We start from the raw sequence: 23,450 nt of genomic DNA on the forward strand, positions 1-23,450 counted from the left end.
CATGCATTCATCTGTTGCTTTATGAGTGTGTTTCTGTCCTTTGTATGGGTGCAGTGAGAATTCCTAAGCAGCTCATGAGCTTCTTATGAGCAAAAAAATGACAGAGTGGTAGTTAAAGGGCAATATATAACCCTGTGCAAATCTCAATATGTTCATATCTGCTTTGTCAAAGGAATAGCTCTGTGTTTATGTCTTTAAGCTGCTAAAAAGGGGCATTTTTAAAAGGATGTGTGTGTATGTGGTTAGAGCTTTTCTGGTATTTATTTTCCCACTAACTACAAAGTTTCTGCACATGAAGCTTCTCTGCTAGGCATTTATGACAATAAGTGGGATATTGGGAACATGCAGAATAAAATATGCAGTTATGGCAAGATGAGCATGGCCGTACACAGGATATGAGGTGTATGTGTAGAGCTGTCTGAGTGGCTTTTCAACCACACACATGAGATCCAGTTAATGCAATTGCTGCCAAGAACAGTTGTCACTGATGGCACAATATTTTTAAAGGAAGCTATCCACGTAGTTTTTAAAAATAAGCTGCATGAAAGCTCACCTCTATTTTATCCCTGTTAATTGTACCTCAGAATTCAGGCTCTCTCATTCACTTTATTGAGTGATCACTTTCATCTGATCCAACATTCTTCAGAATCTCAGCTTGCAATAGGTGCTGAATATATGTGGGTTATTCCAGCATTAGAACTATAAGGATTTCAAGAGTTTCTATGCCAATACTCAAATGTTTTCTGTCCAGATACCTCGTGTAACCTCTGCACCATGATGGATTGCACCCACTGATACATAAAATCTGAGACCGGAAAAAACATATAATACTGATATCCACCATTTATTGAGTACTTACTACGGGCTATTTAGTTCTCATAATACATCTTACCCCCCTTTTATATATAGGGACACCAGAGAACACTAGACTCAGAAAGAATACACCTCTTGCCTAAGCAGTTGTCCAACAGCAAATGATGACTCAGAAACCAAATTCTTCCTAACAGTTGTGCACACTGCACCCAAACCACACTGCCTTGTGAAAATGCAACCGAATCTGCAAATACGCTGTAAATGAAATGAGCGATCAAGTGAAACAGCAACCAAATAGGTACAAGAATTTTAGGGAATTAATGTCTACATGATTCTAAAATTATATCTAATAGCTAACGTTTATTGACATGTATTAGGGACATAGTATTATTCTGAAGCATTTAACGTATAGTTTCCTCATTTCATTTTTATGACCATCTTATGGGTAAGCATAACCTCAATTTACAGGTGACAAAACATCATCTATAGAATTAGAGAATTTAAATAACTTTCTCAAGGTCATATTTTACTGTAAGGAAACTGAGGCCAGAGGTGTAAAATGTCTGGACAAAATCCGTTTCAGATCTCCATGCCTTTGCTTACATTTTATAGATTAGAAACATTGTAAATATTTTCCTTTTCTCCCCCCAAGCTTCTCTTTTCTCTATAATAGAGTTACTAAATAAGGCCACTTTGTTGTAGTATATTATAGTCCATAATTTTCATTAAATCACAAAATAGACCTATTCTCCCAATTAAAGGAAATGTAGTTATTTTTCTGCTCTCTAAAAGATGTGTGTGTGTGTGTGTGTGTGTGTGTGTGTGTGTGTGTGTGATTTATGGTGTGACTATATTACGCTACTTCTCATGTGCATGAAAGTTAAAGAAGGCCTGACCTGGACAAGGAAAAGTGAGAATATAACAAGTGCATTGCTCTCCAGGTACACTCTATAGGACCAAGTGGTTTTTTTAGATAAGACAACAAAGAAAGAAGAGTTAGAAATGTTGTTGAGACTTTGAATCTTGGGAAATGAGGGATGGGCAAATGGAGTTAGTAATGTCTCAAGAATTGGGGAACCTAGTGGTTCTCATTGGGAGTGAAAATGTAAGCAATTTTAAATGGCTTGAACTCAAAATACAGTGGGCCATCAGGGGAAGCTATCTAGTGGGTAGTCACAACTGGGCACCTGAACTATATACAATTTTCGCAGTCACCTTAGCTACAACACCTGTGGCAGGCATTGTTCTATGCTTTAATTCCAGTCATTCATTTAATCCTCAAAACTACCCTCTGAGGGGTTGAATAGTGACCCCCTAACATTCATGTCCACTTGAAACCTTAGAATGTGACCTTATGTTACAAAGAAATAGGGTCTTTGCAGATGTAATGAATATGAGGCCATAGGTATTCAGTATCCTCCGTCCAATGATCGGTGTCCTCACAGGAATAGGAGAGGACACACAGGGACGCAGTGGGCGGGCCATGTGAGGATGGAGGCAGTGTTACACCTGCCAAGGAATATTGGGGCCACCAGAGCCGGGAAAGGCATGAAGGGCTTTTCCCCAGAGCTTTTGAGGAGAGTATGGCCCTTCAGATAACTTGACTTCAGACTTCTGGCCTTCCAAACGGGGAGAAAACAAATTTCTCATTTTAAGCCATCAAGTTTGTGGTCATTCAGTAAGGGGGTCCTAGGAAGCTGATAAAAGTGTACTTTGATAGCCTTGTTTTGTAAGTGAAGAAAGTGAAGCACAGATGCAGTATTCCATGTACTCTCTCAAGGTCAGACAGTCAAGAGAGTTAGAATTAATTCAAACCCAGATTTTCTGGCTTCAGCTGTTTGCACTTAGCCACTATTATACTGGCTCTATTATTTTTTTTATTACCTGATAATAAAGAGTGAGCTAGACTGTGTACATAGAACTAGAGACAGCAAGACATTCCCTGGAGGCAAACTGTCCCTCAAATACATAAACATTAGGCTCAAACCACTTTTCCCTATCTAGCTATTTGATTATAAAACCATTGTTTACTGTGTTATAAAACCCTAATAAACTAAAATTACTGTGATAATCTATAACATGATAATCTATAACAACATCTACAACACACTATCTAAATCCTTCTCATCAGAATACATTGTTTACCTTGTTTCTTTGAAACCCAATTTAATGGGTTTCTGGGACCTACAATTTTGCGGGGTCAACTATATATTTGATTTTGTCTCCATATCATATGACTGGATTGTAGATTGTGTAACTATGGTGAAGTCAAATCATAGTAATTTCTTTCAATAAAAACTATATGTTTTATATGATTGAACATGTGTTACACTTCCAGAATTTTGAGAAGGAACTTGTTTCTCCTTGATACTCATTAGCTCACTTGGTTGGCGTGAGCAGAAACCCAGATTCCTCAAGAACAGTGTTAGCTACAACTAATACCCAACTGCCACAGGCCAGGCATTACACATACACTGCTTTATTTAACCTTCACAACTCTGAGGACTTTATGTCCAAATTGTAAATGTGAACAAGGGAAGAACAGAGAAGATAAATAACTTGAAGAAGGTTATGCAGGTGTTTGTCAGAGCTGGAATTCGAGGCCGTTTCTCTGACTCCTGTCCTCTTTTTCAGCGACCCTGGCTATACCCAGTGAAGATGGTCACTAATGCCATAAAGATGAGATGCGCAGGATTTTCATTGGTCAGTTTGAAAAAAACATTCTCTTCTTTATATCTTTCATTTGCCACCTCCCCTTGTAGATGGAGTACAGGTAAGCTGGTGCCCTTATGAATAATGCCCTGCCTTATGGAGCTGATAGAATCATGAAACTTATTTTGGTTGAAGTTGTTCAGAAAAATTCCCTGCTCATTGTTCTAGCGCCTGCTTTTTATTGTAAAAAATAAGGCAATACAGGCATACGTTACGGTAAAATGGTTGAAGACAATGAGTAAGGTGGCTCACAACTTAAGAAACATTAAAATAGAAGCCTCTCTGTTGCTTATGTCTTTAGCTTCTCCTCATTGCATATCTAAAATGACACATTTTTCTCCTAAGAGGCCCTAGTTCGTGAACATTTCCACTTACACTCTTTTAACTTTGTGAACCAGCAGAGGGAGCTATATGGTCACAGGCAATCTGCTTGTTTTAAAATGATGTAATAAGCACTGAATGTGCAGCTCTTATTTCTGGTTTCACTGCCAACGAAGAAAATACAACACCCTCACCTCCTCGTGCATAGTGTGTTTATTTAAAGGATCAGAACGCTCCTGGGGGGTCTACTGGCCAATTACCCGGGGTAGAATGGGACATGTTTACACAGAGCACAGTGGAGTGGCTCCATGGGATCTGCTCTAGTCTATTGCCTAATTATATAATTCAGTGGAAAAATATATTTATCTCAGCGATTGGAGCAGATTAAAATGCTTGTCTGGAAAACAAGGGATGCTGATATATGTAAAAAAATAGGATGAGTAAGATTGATACAAAGGACAACATTATCCAATAGGCTAAGAATCTTTGACAAACAAATCTCTCTCCCATATTTCTCCATGCTAAGATTTACAGGTGCGTTATTTAAAATCCAATTGAATAACTTAATAGTAGAAAAAATGTAACATTGAAGAAAATAGCCTAAGCAAGATACTACAAGTATACATAATTGGAAAAGATCAATAGAGAAATATTTTGGAGAAAAATCATACACATACTAATTAATTTATTGTTTAGAGGAGAAATTCTGTGAAGGAGGAATGTTATGGTTAGGAGATTTGGGAGAATTCTGATCAACTTTGTTAATCATCAGAGCTTAACTATGCAAGGGGAACAGCATAGGTAATCTCAGATCCAATATTTCTTTCCTCCATTCCCCTGACCTAATTTTTACATATATTATTAATTCTGTAACATCAAAGGTAGGTTCAGGTACCTTTTTCTTGTGATTTAAAGAAACATGAACAGATGGTAGGAGAGGACTCCTCTTGATCTGTTCTTCTAGAACAGGGGTCCTCAAACTTTTTAAATAGGGGGCCAGTTCACTGTCCCTCAGACCGTTGGAGGGCGGGACTATAGTTTTAAAAAAAACTATGAACAAATTCCTATGCACACTGCACATATCTTATTTTGAAGTAAAAAACCAAAACGGGAACAAATACAATATTTGTATTTGCATGTGGCCCGCGGGCTGTAGTTTGAGGACCCCTGTTCTAGAAGTTCAAAATCCTTGAACTTTTCAAAGAACTATCTCAAAATATCCAGAATAATACCCACAGTAATAGGATAAAGCTTTTGTGGCAAACATCAAAATAATAAATAATGGAATTAAAATTAAAACTTAAAAATAAAATAACACTCATTATATATATACATATACATATGTGTATATATATACTTAAAAGTAAAATACATTTTAAAAATATTTTTTATTGATTTCGGAGAGGAAGGGAGAGGGAGAGAGAGATGGAAACATCAATGATAAGAGAGAATCATTGATTGGCTGCCTCCTGCACACCCCACACTGGGGATTGAGCCTGCAACCTGGGCATGAGCCCTGACTGGGAATTGAACCATGACCTCCTAGTTCATAGGTCGATGCTCAACCACTGAGCCACGCTGGCTGAGCGTAAAATACATTTTTAATCGCTTTTCAAAACTTTTTTTTTTCCATACAAAAATCTATATTGAGACCTATTGTTAACACAACATAAGCATGATTAGCCAGTGGTAATTTTCAATACATGAAATATATTTACTTTTCACTGAACTACTACTGTAAGTTAAGAGGCAAAACTAATAATATAAAGATCATCAAATACATGCATCAAATCTGAACTAGGATGCTTAGACTTCATAATTTCAATTAAATGGACATAGAATCTTTCATGGGGTCAACAGTCAACAAGATTTTAAAATTAAGTGAAATATTTTTGTAAGTAACATAGTATGGAAGAATGATTTATTATTCCAATTATTCAGTGATTTCAATGTGGTTATCTACGACAATGAATCACTGTGACATTGGCAATTTGGCTCAAGATTCACCACTCCAAAAGAAAAAGAAAGCCCTCTATTGTTTCAGGGTGATCCTTTCAACTTTTCAGATGAAATGCTTTGGGAAGAATGGAAGAAATCTTGGAAGTTAGTCTTTAACTTTTTGTTTCTGAGAAATATTTTAACTGAAATGTGTCTTGCATTTAGGAGGTGACATGTTGACCTAGGCAAAATTGCTAAGTAGGTCAAGTTTGTTTGCATAGCCTTCCTAATGTCCTGGAATGACTAGAACACCCGATTATGAGTTACTGAGCTCAAGACCTCTGTTGATTTCCTGTCGTTTCTCACCCTCACTGAGTGGCCATTGTAGGTCATAAGAGTGTGCACCAAGGCCTCAGGGAAAAAAAGAACTAGAGTCTATGAGCACTTGTATTTTCATGTAACGTACAATACATACCACGCTGAGTAGAAACTCTTTAAAAAAAGTGGGATTGTACATCTTTTATTGTATATTCTCACTTTCCTGCCTTTTAAAATACATATTATAATAAAAATAGTACTGTACAACATTTTTTTCTGAGTAAGTCGGGTCATTGTTTTGATTATCTTTTGTGTAAACAGTGATGTAGTACAAATTCGTAGTGTTTCTGCTCCTTCCCTCAGCCAGCCAGCTCTCACATCTCCTGCAGTCATTTAACTTGTTACTTCCACTGCTTATTCCTTTTTGTCATTTGCCTCTGGACTGCCAGGGTCTAGGAGAACCAATAAGCTTTTAAGAATTAAATATTCATTAACAGACGGAGCTATGGCCTCTGATTCAGAAGAGGCAAGATGACGCCATTTCCAGCTCTCTAACCTGTGTCCATTTTAGTCCTGCTGTATCTAAAGCTTCAAGTGTCCTTGGTTGTTACAATGATGGACACGTGAAAACCTTGTCCTAAGACAACTTGTTGGAAGTCAATGAGATAATTTTCAGTTTCGTTTTGAGAAAAATATTTTAGCAAGTTGTTCAAGTGTGAAGTGAATACAATTTCTGTTAAAAAAAAAAGGGGGGTAGCTTCAGCATAGCTGTGAGGGAGAAGGAAAGCATAGATGGCTTCCCTTGGTAATAACAGCAAAAAGAAAGGGATGTAGAATACAGGCCATAAATGCAATGCTTAGCATATAATTTTTATCTTGGGGGGCCTAGTAATTTCTTGAAATGAATATTTGGGCACTCTTACTTCTACATGGTATTTTGTCTTTTTATGAAAAAACAAAACAAAACACAACACACAAAAAAACAAATTTGTAAACCTTCCTCAAATTTGACCTAGGGTGTTTTAGAACTTGATAGTTCATTGTGTAAAATAACAACAGCTCAGAGCTTTGCCCAGAGTTTGAGTTTAATAAATATTTGTATATCTATTGACAGCAGTGCTGACACCTTTATTATCCCATAATAAACACGCCACAGAAAGAGGGCAGCCTGTTCCGGAAACAGAAATGTGGGGTATTTTGTCATGAGGACCTACTGAGACAGCACTTAATGAAACTGTTCTTAAAATGTCCTGTAAATCAGACTTTATTTTGAGGTTCAGACAAGAAGATAAGGTTTTAAAAGGGAAAATATTTAGAAAAGTTTTATAGACCAAAACAAGTTTGCAAAGAATGTAATCCTATCTTAAATTTGTCTCACTGAAAACCAATTTCTCAATTTATCTTGACATTTATATATTGTAACACATTTCTAATTGGATTTCCTTTCATTTATTTTGGAAGATAATATGATGAATATTTCAACTTCTCCTAAGTCATAAATATTACTTAGAAAGTCCAAACGTATTAAAGGAAAAAAAATGAGGTTGGCACTAGCAGTTATTCTTTTATGAATAAGAGCATTGGAAGCAGGCAAATGAAATGAGGCAAATACAATCCAAGGTAGAATAATCTTTAAAAACTAACTCTGCGAATCAACTTATTTGTCCCTTTTCTATACCCCATATTTATGAATCATTCAAGAGGACACTGTAGCATATAAAGTCATCTTAAAAATTGCCCAAAAGTGCTCTGATAAAATCCTGAATACTAAGCACACGACACACAGGACGGTTGACGAGTCCCCAACATCTGTTCAGTGTTCTCTCCCTACAGGCTCTCCCACCAGCTTCGCCATGTTCCGGATTCACGTGCCCTTTCACAGTCTGCATCTCTGCATCTGCTCAGCTCTCTTCACTTGCATTTCACCCTTCAGCCTTCTCTGAAAATCTTACTCATCCTTCAACGGACAGGTGCTTATTTCTTCTGTAATGTCTTCACTATCTGTGACAAGGAGAGCTAGTGATTTCCATCTCTGCATTCAAATATCCTTGTCTATGTTAACCGTATACTTTTTTACACAACTTTCTTTTTCATTTGACTACAATTTTCCTATGGACAAAGACTGCATTTTATCTCATCTTAAACTAAAAAAGTCTAATACATGACCTGGCAGATAGTAAGCATTTTACAAATATTTATAGAATGAGTGGGTGAGTGATTGATTGAGTGAGTGAGTAAGAAATTATATATATTTTTTTCAATATGGCTAAAATTAAGCCATTAAATCTACATTTTTAAATCAGAAAGATTATTCACTCATTGATTCAGCATTTACTAAGAGACTTCTGCAATACAGATGGAAAACAAGAAAACTCCTCGAAGACAAATGAGACATTGGCCCTGTCTTCTAGGAGTCCAGTCTATCTAGAGGGGATTACAGATACGCACTCAGGAGTGGGGGAAGCAGAGTTTTCCACCCCAAAATATGACTTTTGGGATATTGATTATTTTAAGCAAGTTATTTTCAAGACATGAAAGACTCAGGAAAGACCCTTGACCTTCCCCCTAACTGCCTAAGAGAAGTTAGATAGAGGACCTGCTCCAGGAAGGGAGATATCATCAGAGTTAACTACAGTTTAATAGGAACCTAGCAAGGCCCATTGGACCAAGGTCCTCTCTGTGTCCCGTTATTAAGATGGCCCAGGAAACATCTGCTTGTAAACTGCCCTCCTCCTTTTTGAAGTTCCAAACCACAGCCCAACCACCCCCTTCTCCTTAGCTCAAGGTGGCATATACGCCCCAACTGCTAGACTCGTTCTAGGCTCCCATGTACATATATAATAAATTTAGTTATTTTCTTCTGTTAATCTGTCCCCTGTTAACTTGATTAAGTTAGACCAGCCAGGCGAATTTAGGAGGGTAGAAGGAAAATTACTTACCTCCCTTACAACACAAATAGGAATATATAATACATTCTGAATCTCAAAGTGGCACAGCTCAAAGGATTTAGAATTAAGATAGACAAAGAAAGGACATCTCTGTGAATAAAGCTATAGGAAAAATGTGCAGGCTAGAAAACAAGTGTTATTTTCAACCAAACACAGTTCGGCATTGCCACATCAGGAGATAGAAAGAGGCTGCGGCAGGAGGTAAGGCAGGACAGGTTTGAGGAGGCCTGATTGTGAACAGCCTTGCACATTGTTTCCAGGGCCATGTTCTGAAGGAATCGGTGCCTGTGGGGAGTGCTGTCAAACAGAAAGACACAGGGTCAGATTTGTGTGCTCAGCTGCCAGGGTAGTGAGAGGGAGGTTAGAGAGAGAGAAGATTAAAGTCAAGCTTGGATTGAGTACAAAATTGTTATTACATATGGACCTATCATGTCAGTTTAATATACAAAAATGATTAGAAACAAAGGTGCTAAGCATTTTGTAGGACCTTTGGTATAAAATATCTTGTAAAACCTTTCCATTAAGTTAAAAGGTTGAAGGACCTCTGGATTTTAAAGGGCAAACAGCATAGAAGGGTAAATAGGAAAAATGAAACCTATTGCTATTCCAATAGAAAAGCAAAGAAAGACTCATGTGAAAATGTAGCCTTGTAAAGAACAGCGACTTTTAACATGGGAACTCTGCTTTTCTTGAGCCTCAATGCCCTCAAAAATAAAATAGCCCATTTAACTTTAAATGGTTTTCTGTAAAAAAAAAAGTACACAAAATACACTGCATATGTTGAAGCACTCCACAAGTATAAGGTGTTATAAACATTACTTTTTCTAATCCCTGATTTAAGTAAAGCAAACAGCCAATCTCCAAGAAAGCTGCATACCTATTACTAATTCTCCATCTATAAAGGGGCAAAACAAATCTCCTCCCAGAAATCATCAGGGAACACTGTATTAAAGATAGGAAGGCAAGCCCATAGAGACAACATCTGCCTATTCTGCTCTTAGCCATTGTTTCTTCTTCCTGGAACTCCATTAGCATTGATGAGAGTGGAGTGTGTACATCTTAGCATGCTAATAGTGTAGCATTGACCTTCCTAAGCACTAATGGATATGATGCACTTACATTTCTGCAGAGCAAGAGATAGATTTTTCTATTTTAAGGAACTATATGCTGATGCAAACATATATTTTACAGTAAACTGACTCACAGAGAAGTTAAAATTGTAATTTGAAGGCCCCTTGAAGAAATGGCTGAGTCTAAGATTGGGACAGGAAATATGCAAATGAGCCTTAGTGCCATAAAGGATATGCTAAAACAAGTAAACAAAAAACCTGTAATAATGGGTTTATCAAAGGGACATAGGAGTCAATAGAAAAAGCTCCCAATGGCCAAAGCTGAAACTATTTGAGCAACGAAATAAAGTAGCATTGAGTTAAAACCCAAAGTGTAAAATAAATATCCATGAGTCTAAACTAATAAAAGTAAATGATTGAATAAATCAATGTGCAGAATTTCAAATAACTTTTGTAGATACAGATCCTTGAGGAGGGGGAGCACAATTCCTCCCCCTTAAGCGAGAGTGACACAGGGTGACTTCCTTCCTAAGAGCACAGCATGGGAAGGGGCAGAAAAGAGTAACCTCATCGCAGAGAATCCTGACAGACACCACCTCAGCCAGGAGATCAACGTCAGTAGTAATAAGTCATGTGACAGTACGTGCCCTTCATATCCTGCGATGGAGAGCTCACTTTATCGCTAGTCTTTCTCTCCAAAACCCATAACCCCAGTTGATTATGAAAAAAGCATCAGACAAATCCAAATACAGGAAAATTCTAGAAAATACCTGCTCAGCACTACACACAACTGTCAAGTTCATCAAAAATAAGGAAAGAGGAGAAACTGCACAGCCAAGAGGAGCCTGAGGAGACAGGATGCTAAATGTGACGTGGTGTCCTGGAGGGGGTCCTAAAACAGAAAAAGGCAAAAGCTAAACAAACAGGGCCAAGCTATGGACTTCAGTTAATAATGAGATATCCATCTCAGTTTCTTAATTGTGGCAAATGTGCCATCCTCAGGAGACTCCCAGGAGAAACTGGCTGCAGGGGGTGTGGGAACTCTCTGTACCATCATCGTTATTTTTCTGTAAACCTAAAACTGTTCTAGAGTATAACGTTTCTTTTTTAAAAGTATAACATGAGCTGTTTTAAAAGTAATGTGATTAACAACAAAGACAAAGCTGCGAACCAGAACTTTTAAAATGTCATCAAATGCACAAGGACTTGCAAATGCTTCGGAAAGTGCTGTCCGCGTGGTCCATTAGTGGGGCCTGTTTAGACTTTGCCTGGCAGCAGAGGCCTCTGCGATGATTCACACAGGACTTGACTGTCTACATTACGGTGTCATCTGAAGTGCCTTGCACGTTACTGTAAGCTGGAGGCTGGAAGATGGCGAGCCGAGTGCCCCCCTTTTCCAGGACCTGGTTTATTGTGCTCTGCGGACACATGTGCAAACATGGCTGCCCCCTCTGTGATCTGAGAGTGGCCTCACCCTCCCGTCCCCCAGGGCTAGTGTGCCTCCTCACATCCCTGGTAACTCTGCCACATCCTTATTCGAGGGTTCATGGCAAGCGCTCCCTGTCTGTTTGGGTGTTGGGTCTCCTAGGCGGGTCTCCCAGGGGGCAGGGGCTCCACGCTTCGTCTCTGCGGCCACACCCCTCCAATGCAGCACTTGACACACCATGGAGGCTCATATGTGATTTGTGGCAGATTATTATTCGTGCTTACACAACTGGATTTTACCATGTGCATGTCTGGGAAAGGCCTAAAGACGCTGTTTAAACCAAATGCAGAAGTTCATCTCTTTCCCTGCTTCTAAGGTAGGAAGCAATTTTCAAAGGTGTGTACTATTTATACAGAGGGCTGAAAATTTAAAAGATTAATTTTGAAATAAGTAAATATATAGAGACACAGGAATGGAACTATATTAACAAAGAGTGGTCTCCTTGTCAAAATGTAAACGGCACTATAGGAAATTAAGTTTCTCGTCCCAAATTTGAAGTTTGCAATTTCATTCATCTTCAGATTCTTTAGACCTTCCAGCCTAAGAATCTATGAAAACGATATTAAAATATAGTGTCCACTCAGACCTGGCATTTTCCTCTTGCTTCACTCTCAGTGCGGATCTCCCAATAAAAGGACATCTTAGTGATTTTCAAGAAGGTGCATTCGCAGATCAGGTCTCCAGACTGACCCTGCCCTCTGCATTCAAAAATAGGAGGAAAGACGAACATAAAATTCAGTGGAAGAAATTGGACAGAAATGAAAGAAGTAGATCTGGAAATAGAAGCATATTTGGCTTTAAAAAAATAAACAAGACTTGTATATATTTAGAATGTTCCTTGTTATCTAGAAATCTGTTAAAACGTGTCTCTAGTTGCATAAATAAGCCCCACCCTACCCAGTAAATAGACGGAGCCAGCACAAACAAAACAGCATGATTCAGAAAGGCAACTGTGATGAATTCTTGGAGAACACCCACAGGGGGACAGAGGCGTTTAAAAAAGAAATGCAGGGCGGACAAGCTCAAAGATGTCGCCGCCTTCTCTCCCTGCCTTCGATGTTTAATGTGCAGCGAGTGATGAGCGCAGGCTGGTCTATTCCTTTTGAATTCTTTTTAAGTCACAATTATAAGAAACTTAAAATCAGAAAGTGAAATGGTCACAACTTGATATCATTATCATTAATCTACTTATGCTTCATTATAAACTGAATTTATATGATGTGATTTCCTGCTCACCCCTCTGGCTAGAAGTATTTGTTGTATAATCTTCTTTAGCACCCCCAAATTCATCACTAACCATCAGTGTGTTCTTAAGCTTTTTTTGAAATACAGGATTTATTTATTTAACTATCAACACCTCTGAGAGGGCTGTTAGTTCGCTGAGAAGTAAGGGACACCATGTCTGAGAGGAAGTGAAAGGTAAAAGATGAAATCCACAAATCCACCTGAGACCGGAGCAAAGAAGAGTGGAGTGCATGTGGCCAGGCTTGGTAATCCACGTGCTTCTTAGGACCAGGCGCTCTAACCCTGACTTCTCAGTTCCCACTGGGATGGGAGCAAAGCTCCATCAGGTATTTCATTCTCCTCCAAGTCCTTTCATCCCTCCTTCATCGCTTCCCCAGGCTCCTCCCTCCATTCTGCGGGGCTCAGTGGAAATGGAGGAGGGGTGTGCCGGACCCAATCGTTCCAAAATTATATCCCACATAGTGCATGCCTGGTCTAAGCATTCTCTTCTCACATACTGCTTTATTTTGTCCCCACGGCAGTGGTAGGTATCATCTCCTTTTTACTGATGAGAGAAGAGAGACATGTGAAACTCACTGACTTGCTAAAGCAGAACAGTTAATAAGTTGGTGGTGCTGAGGTTCGAACCCTGATCACGTGTCCCCCAAAGTCCATGTCCTTTTATGTCGGGTCCCATGAAATTATTATGATCAACAGCCTTCCTGATTTGAAGACTACCCTTCAGTTAACATTGCAGCTCACATCCTTGCCCCAGTCAACTTCTTATTGGACCAGTTTGACTTTTTTCCCCTGCCTGGGCCATTATTTCTTCTTCCCAGTCATTGCTTTATTATGAAAAGATGCTAAATGGAGATTAAAAATATTAAGATCACAACCATCCTTGAAGAAAAAAAATGTAGAAATTGCAATGCCACAAGCATTCTAAGAACAACCTCCGGACACTGAAGTAGCTGGACTATTTATTCTATGAGAGAAATTATGAAGAATGAGAGGAGGAAAATATTTTTCAGAAGTGCAAGAAAAAAAATCTGACTTGCTATGCATTAACAGTGGTAATGTAATATGAAGAGGCCCTGCTATACAAAGCCATTTCAGTCAGCTGCTTTGGTTCATGTTCAGATTTTCTTTTAAATCAATAGCACTTGCTCTGCCTGCCTCAATTTGAAGGCAATTGCATTCCAGTAAGACACGCATAAACACGGAATGGGGGTGGAAATGAGTCAGTTATTTCCTGTCCCAAGATTAAAACCTACTTTGCTTTTCTGAAAACATGGCTCAAGCCATCCAACAATAATTGAATTGGCTGTTCTGTAAATTACAGGGCTGACCACCACATAAACACCAGAGAAGTGCACATGGGTAGTCAGTAGTCAGCTATCATTTTTCTGATAATCTTCAGAACTTTCTATTTATATAATTATAAAGCCCTCTAATGGAAAAGTGAGTGATGGAGAAGTGAGTCATTTTCTATGCAAACTTGAACTTCTGTCATTGCTTATGTAACATGCATTAGACATTCGTGACTCATCCCTATAGATGAAAAATGTGGTCAGCGCAAGGTATCTGAAATAGGCAACGTATCTACTCAGAGTGTCACAATATCCTCTGGTTTTAAGGGACGGAATTTCTAAGTGACTTAATAGAGAAAAGATCTTTCTGACAGATTAGAGACAAGGTGCTTTTCCTAAGGAAATGATTCATTTGCCAACAGTAGTGTTAGTATATTTTTAAAAACTCATTTAAAAGTCTATTTGTAAACATGGCTGTGTCTCAAGCATATGTAATCTGTGCAGATAGAGGACAAAATAGACATTGCCACTGCTGCCACATAGATCACTCACATAGGTCACTTCTGGTCTAGCTGGGGAGACAGACACTAAATAAAAAATTTCACACTGTGATTACTGGAAATAGAAGCATATTTGGAAGAACTCAAGGGAATTGTAACTACTGATAGAGAAGCATAGACTTTAGAGTGGAGGGTTAAGGAAAGCTCCTTTCGGGAACTGGCCTTTAAGGACAGGGCTTGAATAATGAGTAGGAGTTAGCCAATTGAGGAATGATGACAAGGAGTAGACAAGGGTGAATATTCTAGGTGAAGGGAGAAATGTGCAAGTCTTTCCCAAATGAGCAAAGAGCTTGGTGCATTCAGCAGCTGGGAAAATGTCCATATAGCTGTGATCTAGTGTGTGTGTGTGTGTGTGTGTGTGTGTGTGTGTGTGTGTGTGTGTTTGGGGGTGGGGGCAGTAAGCTTTGAAAACTTTGCTCTGGAACAGGGATTTTATCTAATGGCAATGGGGAGCTATTGAAAAGTTTTAACTGGAAAGTAGCCTAAGCACTTCTGTGTGTTAAAAGCTCATTTTGGCCCTGGCCTGGTGGCTCAGTGGGTTGGAGCATCATCCCATGCACCAAAAGGTTATGTGACTGATTCTGATCAGTGTACATACCTAGGTTGGGGATTTGATCACTGGTCGGGGCATGTCCTCTCTCTCTCTCTCTCTCTCTCTCTCTCTCTCTCTCTCAATGAATAAAACGTCCTTGGGTGAGGATTTTTTAAAAGTTCACGTTGGCTACAGTATAGAAAATGAATGGGAGGCAAAAAGAGAAAGACTAGATAGAGAGTAACCAATTACATCCTGGCAAAGAGATGATTGTGACTTGAAATATGGTGGCTGCCCTGGGGATAAAAGAAGAGGAAAGATGAAGAGATACTAATGGGGTGCAATCCACAAGACCTTGGAGAGAGTCACAGAAACCCCCAGACCCAGGAATATACCTAGAAAGGTGAAAACTCCACTTCCTGAGAAGGAGAACAGTGGAGGACAAAACAATTTGTCTTGGAGATCAAAAGGTCAGTTTTGAACATGTTAATTTTGATCTTATGATCTCTTTGATCTCTATGGGATAGATCAAAGACACAAGAAACACATGTTAAGTAGGTGATTGGATATATGAGTTCCATCAATTTTTAGATTTGTTGCTGCAGTATCACTTTAAACATTTGATTATCTGACTCCACCCAGGACTAATATATTAGAATCTTCAAGAGAGATAGCCAATTTAATATCCCAAGGTTAAATGTGGTGAAAATATTCAGTTATCACTAAATAGTTGCACTAGTTAAACTTTAAGCTTTCTGACAACCTTGAGTGCCTACAAATTTATGACTAGAAAAATGGCCAGACTGAATATTAAACCTGTTATTACTTTCTAGGAGTGAATGTGCTACACAAACCATGAAACATCCTGGAAAAGGAAAGCTATATCTAGATCCTTCTATTTACATTTCCATGTTTGTATCATATTATGCTGCCACCTTGGCCATTAACTAATTGATCCAGGAACCAGGTCCTAGCCAAAGGCAACCACATGATTGTCCCAGTGGTCTGTAAGATGATCTTTCTTAAGAATCCAGCCCAATGTTGCATCATTTTGGAGGGTAACTAATTTGCCAAATCAGATTTTATCCTGACCAGAGGAAAGGGGAGTGGGAAAAAGTATACCAGGAAAAACAAAAGCGTATGCATAAGGAGAAACACAAAAGTTAAGGGAGAATCAGGCAGAGAGAGAAGCAAGGAGAAACAGAAGCAGAGTCACAGGTGTGACAATTAGTAGGACAAAGGTCAAGAGACACCTGCTTCTGATCAGATGACAATGTGGCTAGATTCCCCAGTTCATTGCAGCTTATTTATTCAACAAGTATTTATTGAGTGCCTACTATGTGCCTGGCACTGTTGTAGGTACTAGGCATATTTAAATGAACAAACCTATTGTCATAGACATCTCATTCTAGGTACATCAAATTGAGTGCTATGGGAAAAAAATAAGGCAGTATGTAAGGACATAGATAGTGATGGTAGAAGGGGCAATTTTCAGGAAAGGAAGGCCTCTCTGAGAAGGTAACATTAGCTGAGCCACAATAGATAAAGAGCATTTCAGGACGAAAAAATGAGAAGTACAAATGCTTTTAAATGCAAGTCTGTTGAAATGTTTCACAGCAAAATAGTCCATAATGTTGGACACCAACAAACAAGGGATAGTGGGAAAGAAGATGAGGTCAAAGAGGGAGGCCACTGCAGCTCACTCAGGGACTTGGAAGCCATGGTTGAAGCCTTAACTTTATTCTGAATGTAACAGGAAGCCACTGAGGATTTTGATCAAGGGGATGGCATGATCACATTTGTGAGTTAGAGGAATTACTCCGGCTTCTATTGGGAGGTGGTAGAGGAGCAAGAGAGAAGTCAGGGAGACCAGTAAGAAGGCTACTCCAGAAGCCCAGGCAAGAAAGAATGGTGCCTTGCACAGAGCAGAAGCATTAGAAAATATAGAAAGCAGTCAGGTAAGGTATGCATTATGAAATTAGAGCTAACAAGTGTAGACAACGGGTTGGATAAAGGAATGGAGTCAAGGGTTACACAAAGGTTTTGATTCTCAGCAGCCAAATACAATTTATTGAGAAGGGAAAAACAAAAAAAAAAGAGCCAATGACTTTGGTTTTGGACATATTAAATTTGAGAAACTTAATAACATTCAAATGGAGAAATTTGGTAGCTAGTTGGAAATGGGGGTCTGAAGTTCAGGAAATATGTCAGGATTGCAAATATAAATTTGGGAGTCATCAGCTTATCAGTCCTGAGAGTGTGCCTGTTAAAATGGTTTCCTCTGCTCTAGTTCCCTCCTCCCCGCTGCTGTACCTTCATATGAAACTCTAATTATAGGAGGTAGCCTGGCCAGGTCTGTTTCCTGGAACCTGGTGGAGCCACAAGTAACATAGCAACTAAAAAAATAAAAAAATGAATGCAAGAGCTAGAAGACTAGCTTGTGTATGCATCACTTGAAATGTGCATAGGTGGGATTAGTAGTATCCCTCTCCTCCTTCCACTTTGGCATCTGTACCCAGTAACTTTTTTTATTATTATTGATTTCAGAGAGGAAGGGAGAGGAAGAGAGAGATAGGAACATCAATGATGAGAGAGAATCGTTGATCGGCTGCCTCCTGCATGCCCCCAACTGGGGATGGAGCCTGCAACCCGGGCATGTGCCCTTGACTGGAATCAAACCAGGGACCCCTCAGTCTACAGGTTGATGCTCTATCCACTGAGCCAAACTAGCCAGGGCCCCAGTAACTCTTCATAACCTAATAAGAGAGGAGGATAAAGGAGTCTTGCTATTTGTTTTTGTTTTGTTTTACTAAGCAGCTTACTCACTGAGTCCTTCATGACGCCCCTTTTTGTCAGGGTGATTCTTTTTCAGAACTCTTCATCATATCTGTTGCTGCTTTGCTCTCCCAGAAAATGCTTTTCCCCTCGGTAATTGCATGTTCCAATGCAATTTGAAGAATTATACACTCAGGGCAATTGTACTATTGTATTTAGCATCTCAATAACATTTCCTTTGCTAATTCATCTTTCTTATTAAAGTTTCTTATTGCTTAATTTTATCTTGGAATATTTATTTCTAGTTCTTAGGGACAGGTAGACTGAATAAAACATGTAGATTTAGCTTTCTCTTTTCTTTTATCAGAAGCAGGAAACTTACCTAGGTATTTACTAGTTATAAATGAGGATCTAGCTAAGTGGTTTGTAATAACACCCTCATAATCTCTTAAAAGAATTACGGTGCTTTCTCAAGCCTTTAACTCATGACCAAAAATGACTAATATTGAATGACCATCCTGGAGTGCTGGATAGTAGTAAAATTATAAGTAAAAATGTGCAATATAACTAAATTTCCTAAATGTTTGGATCCCACATTCTTATGACATTTGAGAACTAAATATAATGAAAACCACTAGCCCTTGGGGCCTCGGTTTTAAGATTTCTCTTTAAAAATAATGCTATTATTCTCTGAGGACATGAGAACAGTATTACTTTATTTAGTTAAGCTAACCAAAAATAGAACAGAGGAAATCATTAAATGAGTGAACATATATCTTTCAGTGTGGCCCATTCATGTCAAAACTGATATGTCTTAAAAGTACAAGATGACTTACATTAGAGAAAATATCTCAAAAACGATACATTTATCATCAGAGAAGAATGCCTGAGAGTCTCAATAATTACTCCGGCATAAACTACAATGCTGATGGTTGTGTTATTTACTGCAGTCTCGCGAACAAGCAAACATAGTGTTTTATAGCAGCACAGGAAGGAAGTTTACTGAAAAGTAGCTCTTAATGTGTCCATTTATATCCCACCTCCCTGAAAAGGCCTCAAATCTAGAGAGAATACAGAGTGGAAAATTTCACTCTCAATTTAGACGTCTCTCCAGGCTCCTGGGGAAGATGCTCGCTGGCTTCTGCTGTGGCTGAAACCGAGCTGGAGATGACATGACGACCCCCTGGGCCAGCGGCTCAAGGCCAGACTGGAACATGAGCTACTGGACTGGACACATTCTGCCTTATGTCAGGAACATTTTGGTGTGAGAAATAAAAGAAGCCTTTCCTGGAATTGCTGTTGGTCAAAATTCTGATACACTTAGATGTTCTTTTAGCAGTTCCAATTTTAGGGAGAAATTCTGGGGAAACGCCAGAATCTGAGTTAGCATTCTTAGTTGTTATTCCAACAGCTGTTATATGTTCAGCTAATAGCTGTCTGATTGGGTTTCTTAGCGCTGCTCCCGACACAAGGCAAGGAGGCAGCACTCTACATTAAATCTGACCAAAGTTCTACTTTGTTTAAGCCAAGAAAAAAAAATGACACTCATCTTCCAATACTGGTAAGAGTAATTAGGGATTCTGGGAAAATACCTTCCAGAAAAATATGTGAGGAAGGGTTAAAGAAAGACCTTTGTCATTATTTTGGAAAATCTGAATTTCCAGGCAGATTCTAAGACATCTCTAGTTATCCCTGCTTCAACCACCTATTTTATCTTGATGAAACCAAGTTTTCAGTAGGTGAAGCATCTTACTAAAATTCACATTACCGAGTTGTAGAGCTGAGGCGAGATCTAGGTAATTATCAAGCATATGGTCCTTGAGAGCAGACGGCCTGCGAGCTATGAACTCAACACTCGCACAACCCGAAACAGTACCTGCACAGTACCTTTCATGGTGGGTGCTGTGTACACGCTCTGCTTCCTCTGCTTCGGAGATGCATTCTGTGACTGTGGACAAAGAGAAAAAGTAAAAGTCTTGTATGTGGATAAAAAGACAATGCCATCAGCCCTGTGCGGGAAATAAACACTGTGCTGCATTTCAAAGAGCTTTCTGACTTCCCTCCTCAGGAAATTTAATCAATGAGAACTCTAATCAGTAGAAATTATAGACATGTTCAATGATATTACAGTCTTAAAAAAACATATGAAGCTGTGGGGTATATTTTACCATAAAACTCTTCGTCCAGTGCAGTCTTAAAATTGCCTTTTATTTTTTCATCTAGTAACATTATTTTATTTCTAAAAGGAAGAGAAAAAGAGACACTAATCCTTTCCATTTGAAAGAAAAACCTAAGTGCCAGGATAAAATATACTCCAAAAGCTATGTCCATGGAATGATTATCCTGTTCCTAAGATTGTCAAATGGTTCTGGTGGAATAATAAGGCGTTGGTCAGTAATACCAGTCAATCTATAACCCTCTGGAATTCATAAGCTCAATCTAATATCTACATTTACTTGGAATTACAATGTCAAGATAATATTTTTTTTCTATGTTCAAAAGATAAATCCTTTTCTAACAAAACGGCTGTATGACACTCTTACCTAAGCATATTGGGTCGGGATTTTTTTCTCTCAGACGATTCTTGAACAATGCAGGGGTTATGGACACCGAAGGCCCCACCCAGTGACTTGACTGCCCCAAACTTACCGTAATTAGCCTTTCAGGTGAGCAGATTAAACCAACCACTTAAGGAAAAAAGTATTTTTGATTCAGGGTGGGGGATCTGGAGTTGGGAAATTGGCTTGAGAATGAGAAAATACTGTTTGCAACCTGCAGTTGGTTGAATCTGTGTATGCAAAACCGGTGGGTTGGAAGTGTCATCTGTATTCATTGAAGAAAATCCACATACAAATGGACCTGCACAGTTCATATCCATGCTGGGTATGTGTATATATATAATATTATTTATTATAATAATATATGTGTGGTCTATACTCAAATCAGACTATGTCTGACTCCTTTTTAATAGTGTGTCAATTTGTATCTTAATATGTAAAATGTAGAATTTTTAGTGTCTGGAGCAATTATTTTTGCTTTGAAAAGCTCAAGTATAAATAGTTACAAGATACTTTTGGGGAATTATTCTACACTTATATTAGAAAGAACATAATGTACAGTCTTAAAAACACACACACACCTAGAAACTGTTTCACAAAGTTGAAAATAGAAATTGAGGCATCTCTCCTGGTACATACTAAAGCTTAATTGTTCTTAAAGTATCATCACAATGTTGGTATTTACCTGATGCAAAAACAATCTATTAAAAAGCAAAAAATAATTATTGGTTAACAAAATTATATAGGTATCAAAATTTAATTTAATGAAATAATTTATCGAATGAATTACATTTTAAAATTTTAACTTTAAAATTATATTTTGACACTGTAAGATATATTTGAGTAGAAATATAGAACACAGAAATATATTGACAACTAAAATCTACTGAAAATAAACAAAAAAAGATTGAAAAATGTCTTAACATAATAGCTCATTTAGCAAGTTAGCAAATTAAGTGGATATTAAATAAATACTAGTATTATTTTTTAAAAGTAAAAAAATTCAAACAAATAATTGCCAAATCCATATCAACCAAAGAAATGGTATAACCAAATTTCTCCAGAATGGAATGTTTTGGTAACAGTCCATTATGCAGAGGTGCAGGCAGGGGGACTCTGCAAAATGGATTGCAAACATGTGAATGATTGACATTTCTGGTGTACCTCTGCTGTATTCAGTTCGATCCTCTTCCAGGATATCTTATATATTTATTTTCACACACATATTCAAAGATCAAGTAGAAAATTAACTCTTTAGAAAAGTCTGTTTTGTAACAGTAGTAAAACTTTAGTAATAAAAACTATATTTATGTGAGAGTTCAGTCTCCAAAACATTTTCACATGTATAATTTCATTACATTTTCAGTATTTTGATATTTTGTTCTTTCTACATTTTTCTGATTATGTACTATATGCCTACTTATGCAGCCTTTGGGAAATTGACTTCTAAATCTGCATGCAACTTATTAAATATTTGGCTCATTTCTGGGTGCAAGTTTACTCACTTCCTTGCATTCTATATATTCTACATCACCAGTTTCCCTAGCCTCTCTTGGCTCCCATTCTCTATTTGAGCTCCTCGATGTGTGTTTGGAGACTCTGGCCTCATGATCTGCTCTTGCCTTCATATACCAGAACCTTTTAAGAGGTGCCTGTCCCCCTTCTCTTTGCTCCAGAATTTCAACATTGGCTGTCCTCAGCCTGTGATAGTCCTATGCCAGCAGTCACTAAATTGAAATTATCGATACCATATCTTGCCACTAAAAGCAATAGTCTATTTGAGAACTTTTTTCAAGGGTAAGTATTTCTAGATAGAGAATTAAGGTAACCTACAGGCAGAGACTTAATGGCACATTTTACTATGTGTTCATCACAATTATATTGATGTCACATTTTATATCACAAAATCAAATTATAAGAAAACTTACTTCTGCTTGCGTGTTGGTCACCCTCTTGTCATCTATTTCTGCAAGAGAAGTAGGTGTAATTTATTAGAAAGGTGATATTCTTTCTTATGATATCATTAATATTTTCAGTAACCCAGATCAAAATGATTTAATAATTGCCTATCAATAAATATAAAACCCTAATATGCAAATAGAATGAACAGCGGAATAACCGAAAAATCGAACAACCAAACAACAAGTCGCTATGATGTGCGCTGACCACCAGGGGGTGTGCGTGAACATAGCAGGCATCGGCAGCAGGTGGCAGAGTAGGGCACATGACAGGCATCGGCCATGGCTGGATGGTGCCAGACCAAGGTGGGGCACCGGTCACTGTCTTCGGGATGAGCCTCTGGTGGTTACTGAAAATTCTTTGCTCCTGGGCACTGAGGTCTCACCTGGTGCTCGCACCTGCTGCCAATGACAGAGCTGCCGCTCCCACCCACTGCCAGCGCCGTCAGCAGGTGCAAGCAGCATCTGCCAGCCCCAATTACCCCTGAGGGCTTCTCTACCTCCCCCTGCTCCTGAGGGGCGATCAGCAGCCTTAGCTCACACCCGCTCACGCTGGCCCTGCTCTCACCCGCTGCTGGAGCTGGCCCCAATTGCTCAGCACCATCAGTGGGAGAGAGCGGGACCAGCACTGTCAGTGTGTGGGAGCAGTGGTGGTAGGAGCAGGGCTGCTGGCAGGCAGGAGACCGGGAGTCTCGGGATGAGGGGCCGAGAACCGCCCCTGTGCCCACCACAGCCTCGCAGCCCACAGTTCCTTTCAAGGTGCACGAATTCATGCACTGGGCCCCTGGTGCTTATATAACATCTGTGGCTTAGTCTACAGGAAAAAGGAACAGAAATGAGTTTTTTCCTTCTAAGATAACCTTTTCCCAAAGTTTTTTTAAAAAGACATTTAAAAAATCCCTCCTGAAATTCCAAATTTCCCACCTT

The 23,450-nt window shown here is 38.8% G+C and overlaps 1 protein-coding gene across 2 annotated transcripts in view; it reads right to left on the reverse strand.

The window, feature by feature from the left end:
- PPP1R1C (protein phosphatase 1 regulatory inhibitor subunit 1C) overlaps window positions 1-23,450 on the reverse strand; it is a 100,691-nt gene that overhangs the window by 25,514 nt on the left and 51,727 nt on the right. For both annotated transcript variants that reach the window (XM_006083038.3, XM_023743669.1), the window contains exons 3-4: window positions 22,494-22,531; window positions 19,895-19,955 (exon numbers count right to left, since the gene is read on the reverse strand). In XM_006083038.3, coding sequence (XP_006083100.1) covers window positions 19,895-19,955; window positions 22,494-22,531 — 99 coding nt within the window. The remainder of the gene's footprint in view (window positions 1-19,894; window positions 19,956-22,493; window positions 22,532-23,450) is intronic.

The sequence above is a fragment of the Myotis lucifugus genome, unplaced genomic scaffold (assembly GCF_000147115.1).
Source record: "Myotis lucifugus unplaced genomic scaffold, Myoluc2.0 scaffold_5, whole genome shotgun sequence".
In the NCBI taxonomy this organism is placed as follows: Eukaryota; Metazoa; Chordata; class Mammalia; order Chiroptera; family Vespertilionidae; genus Myotis; species Myotis lucifugus.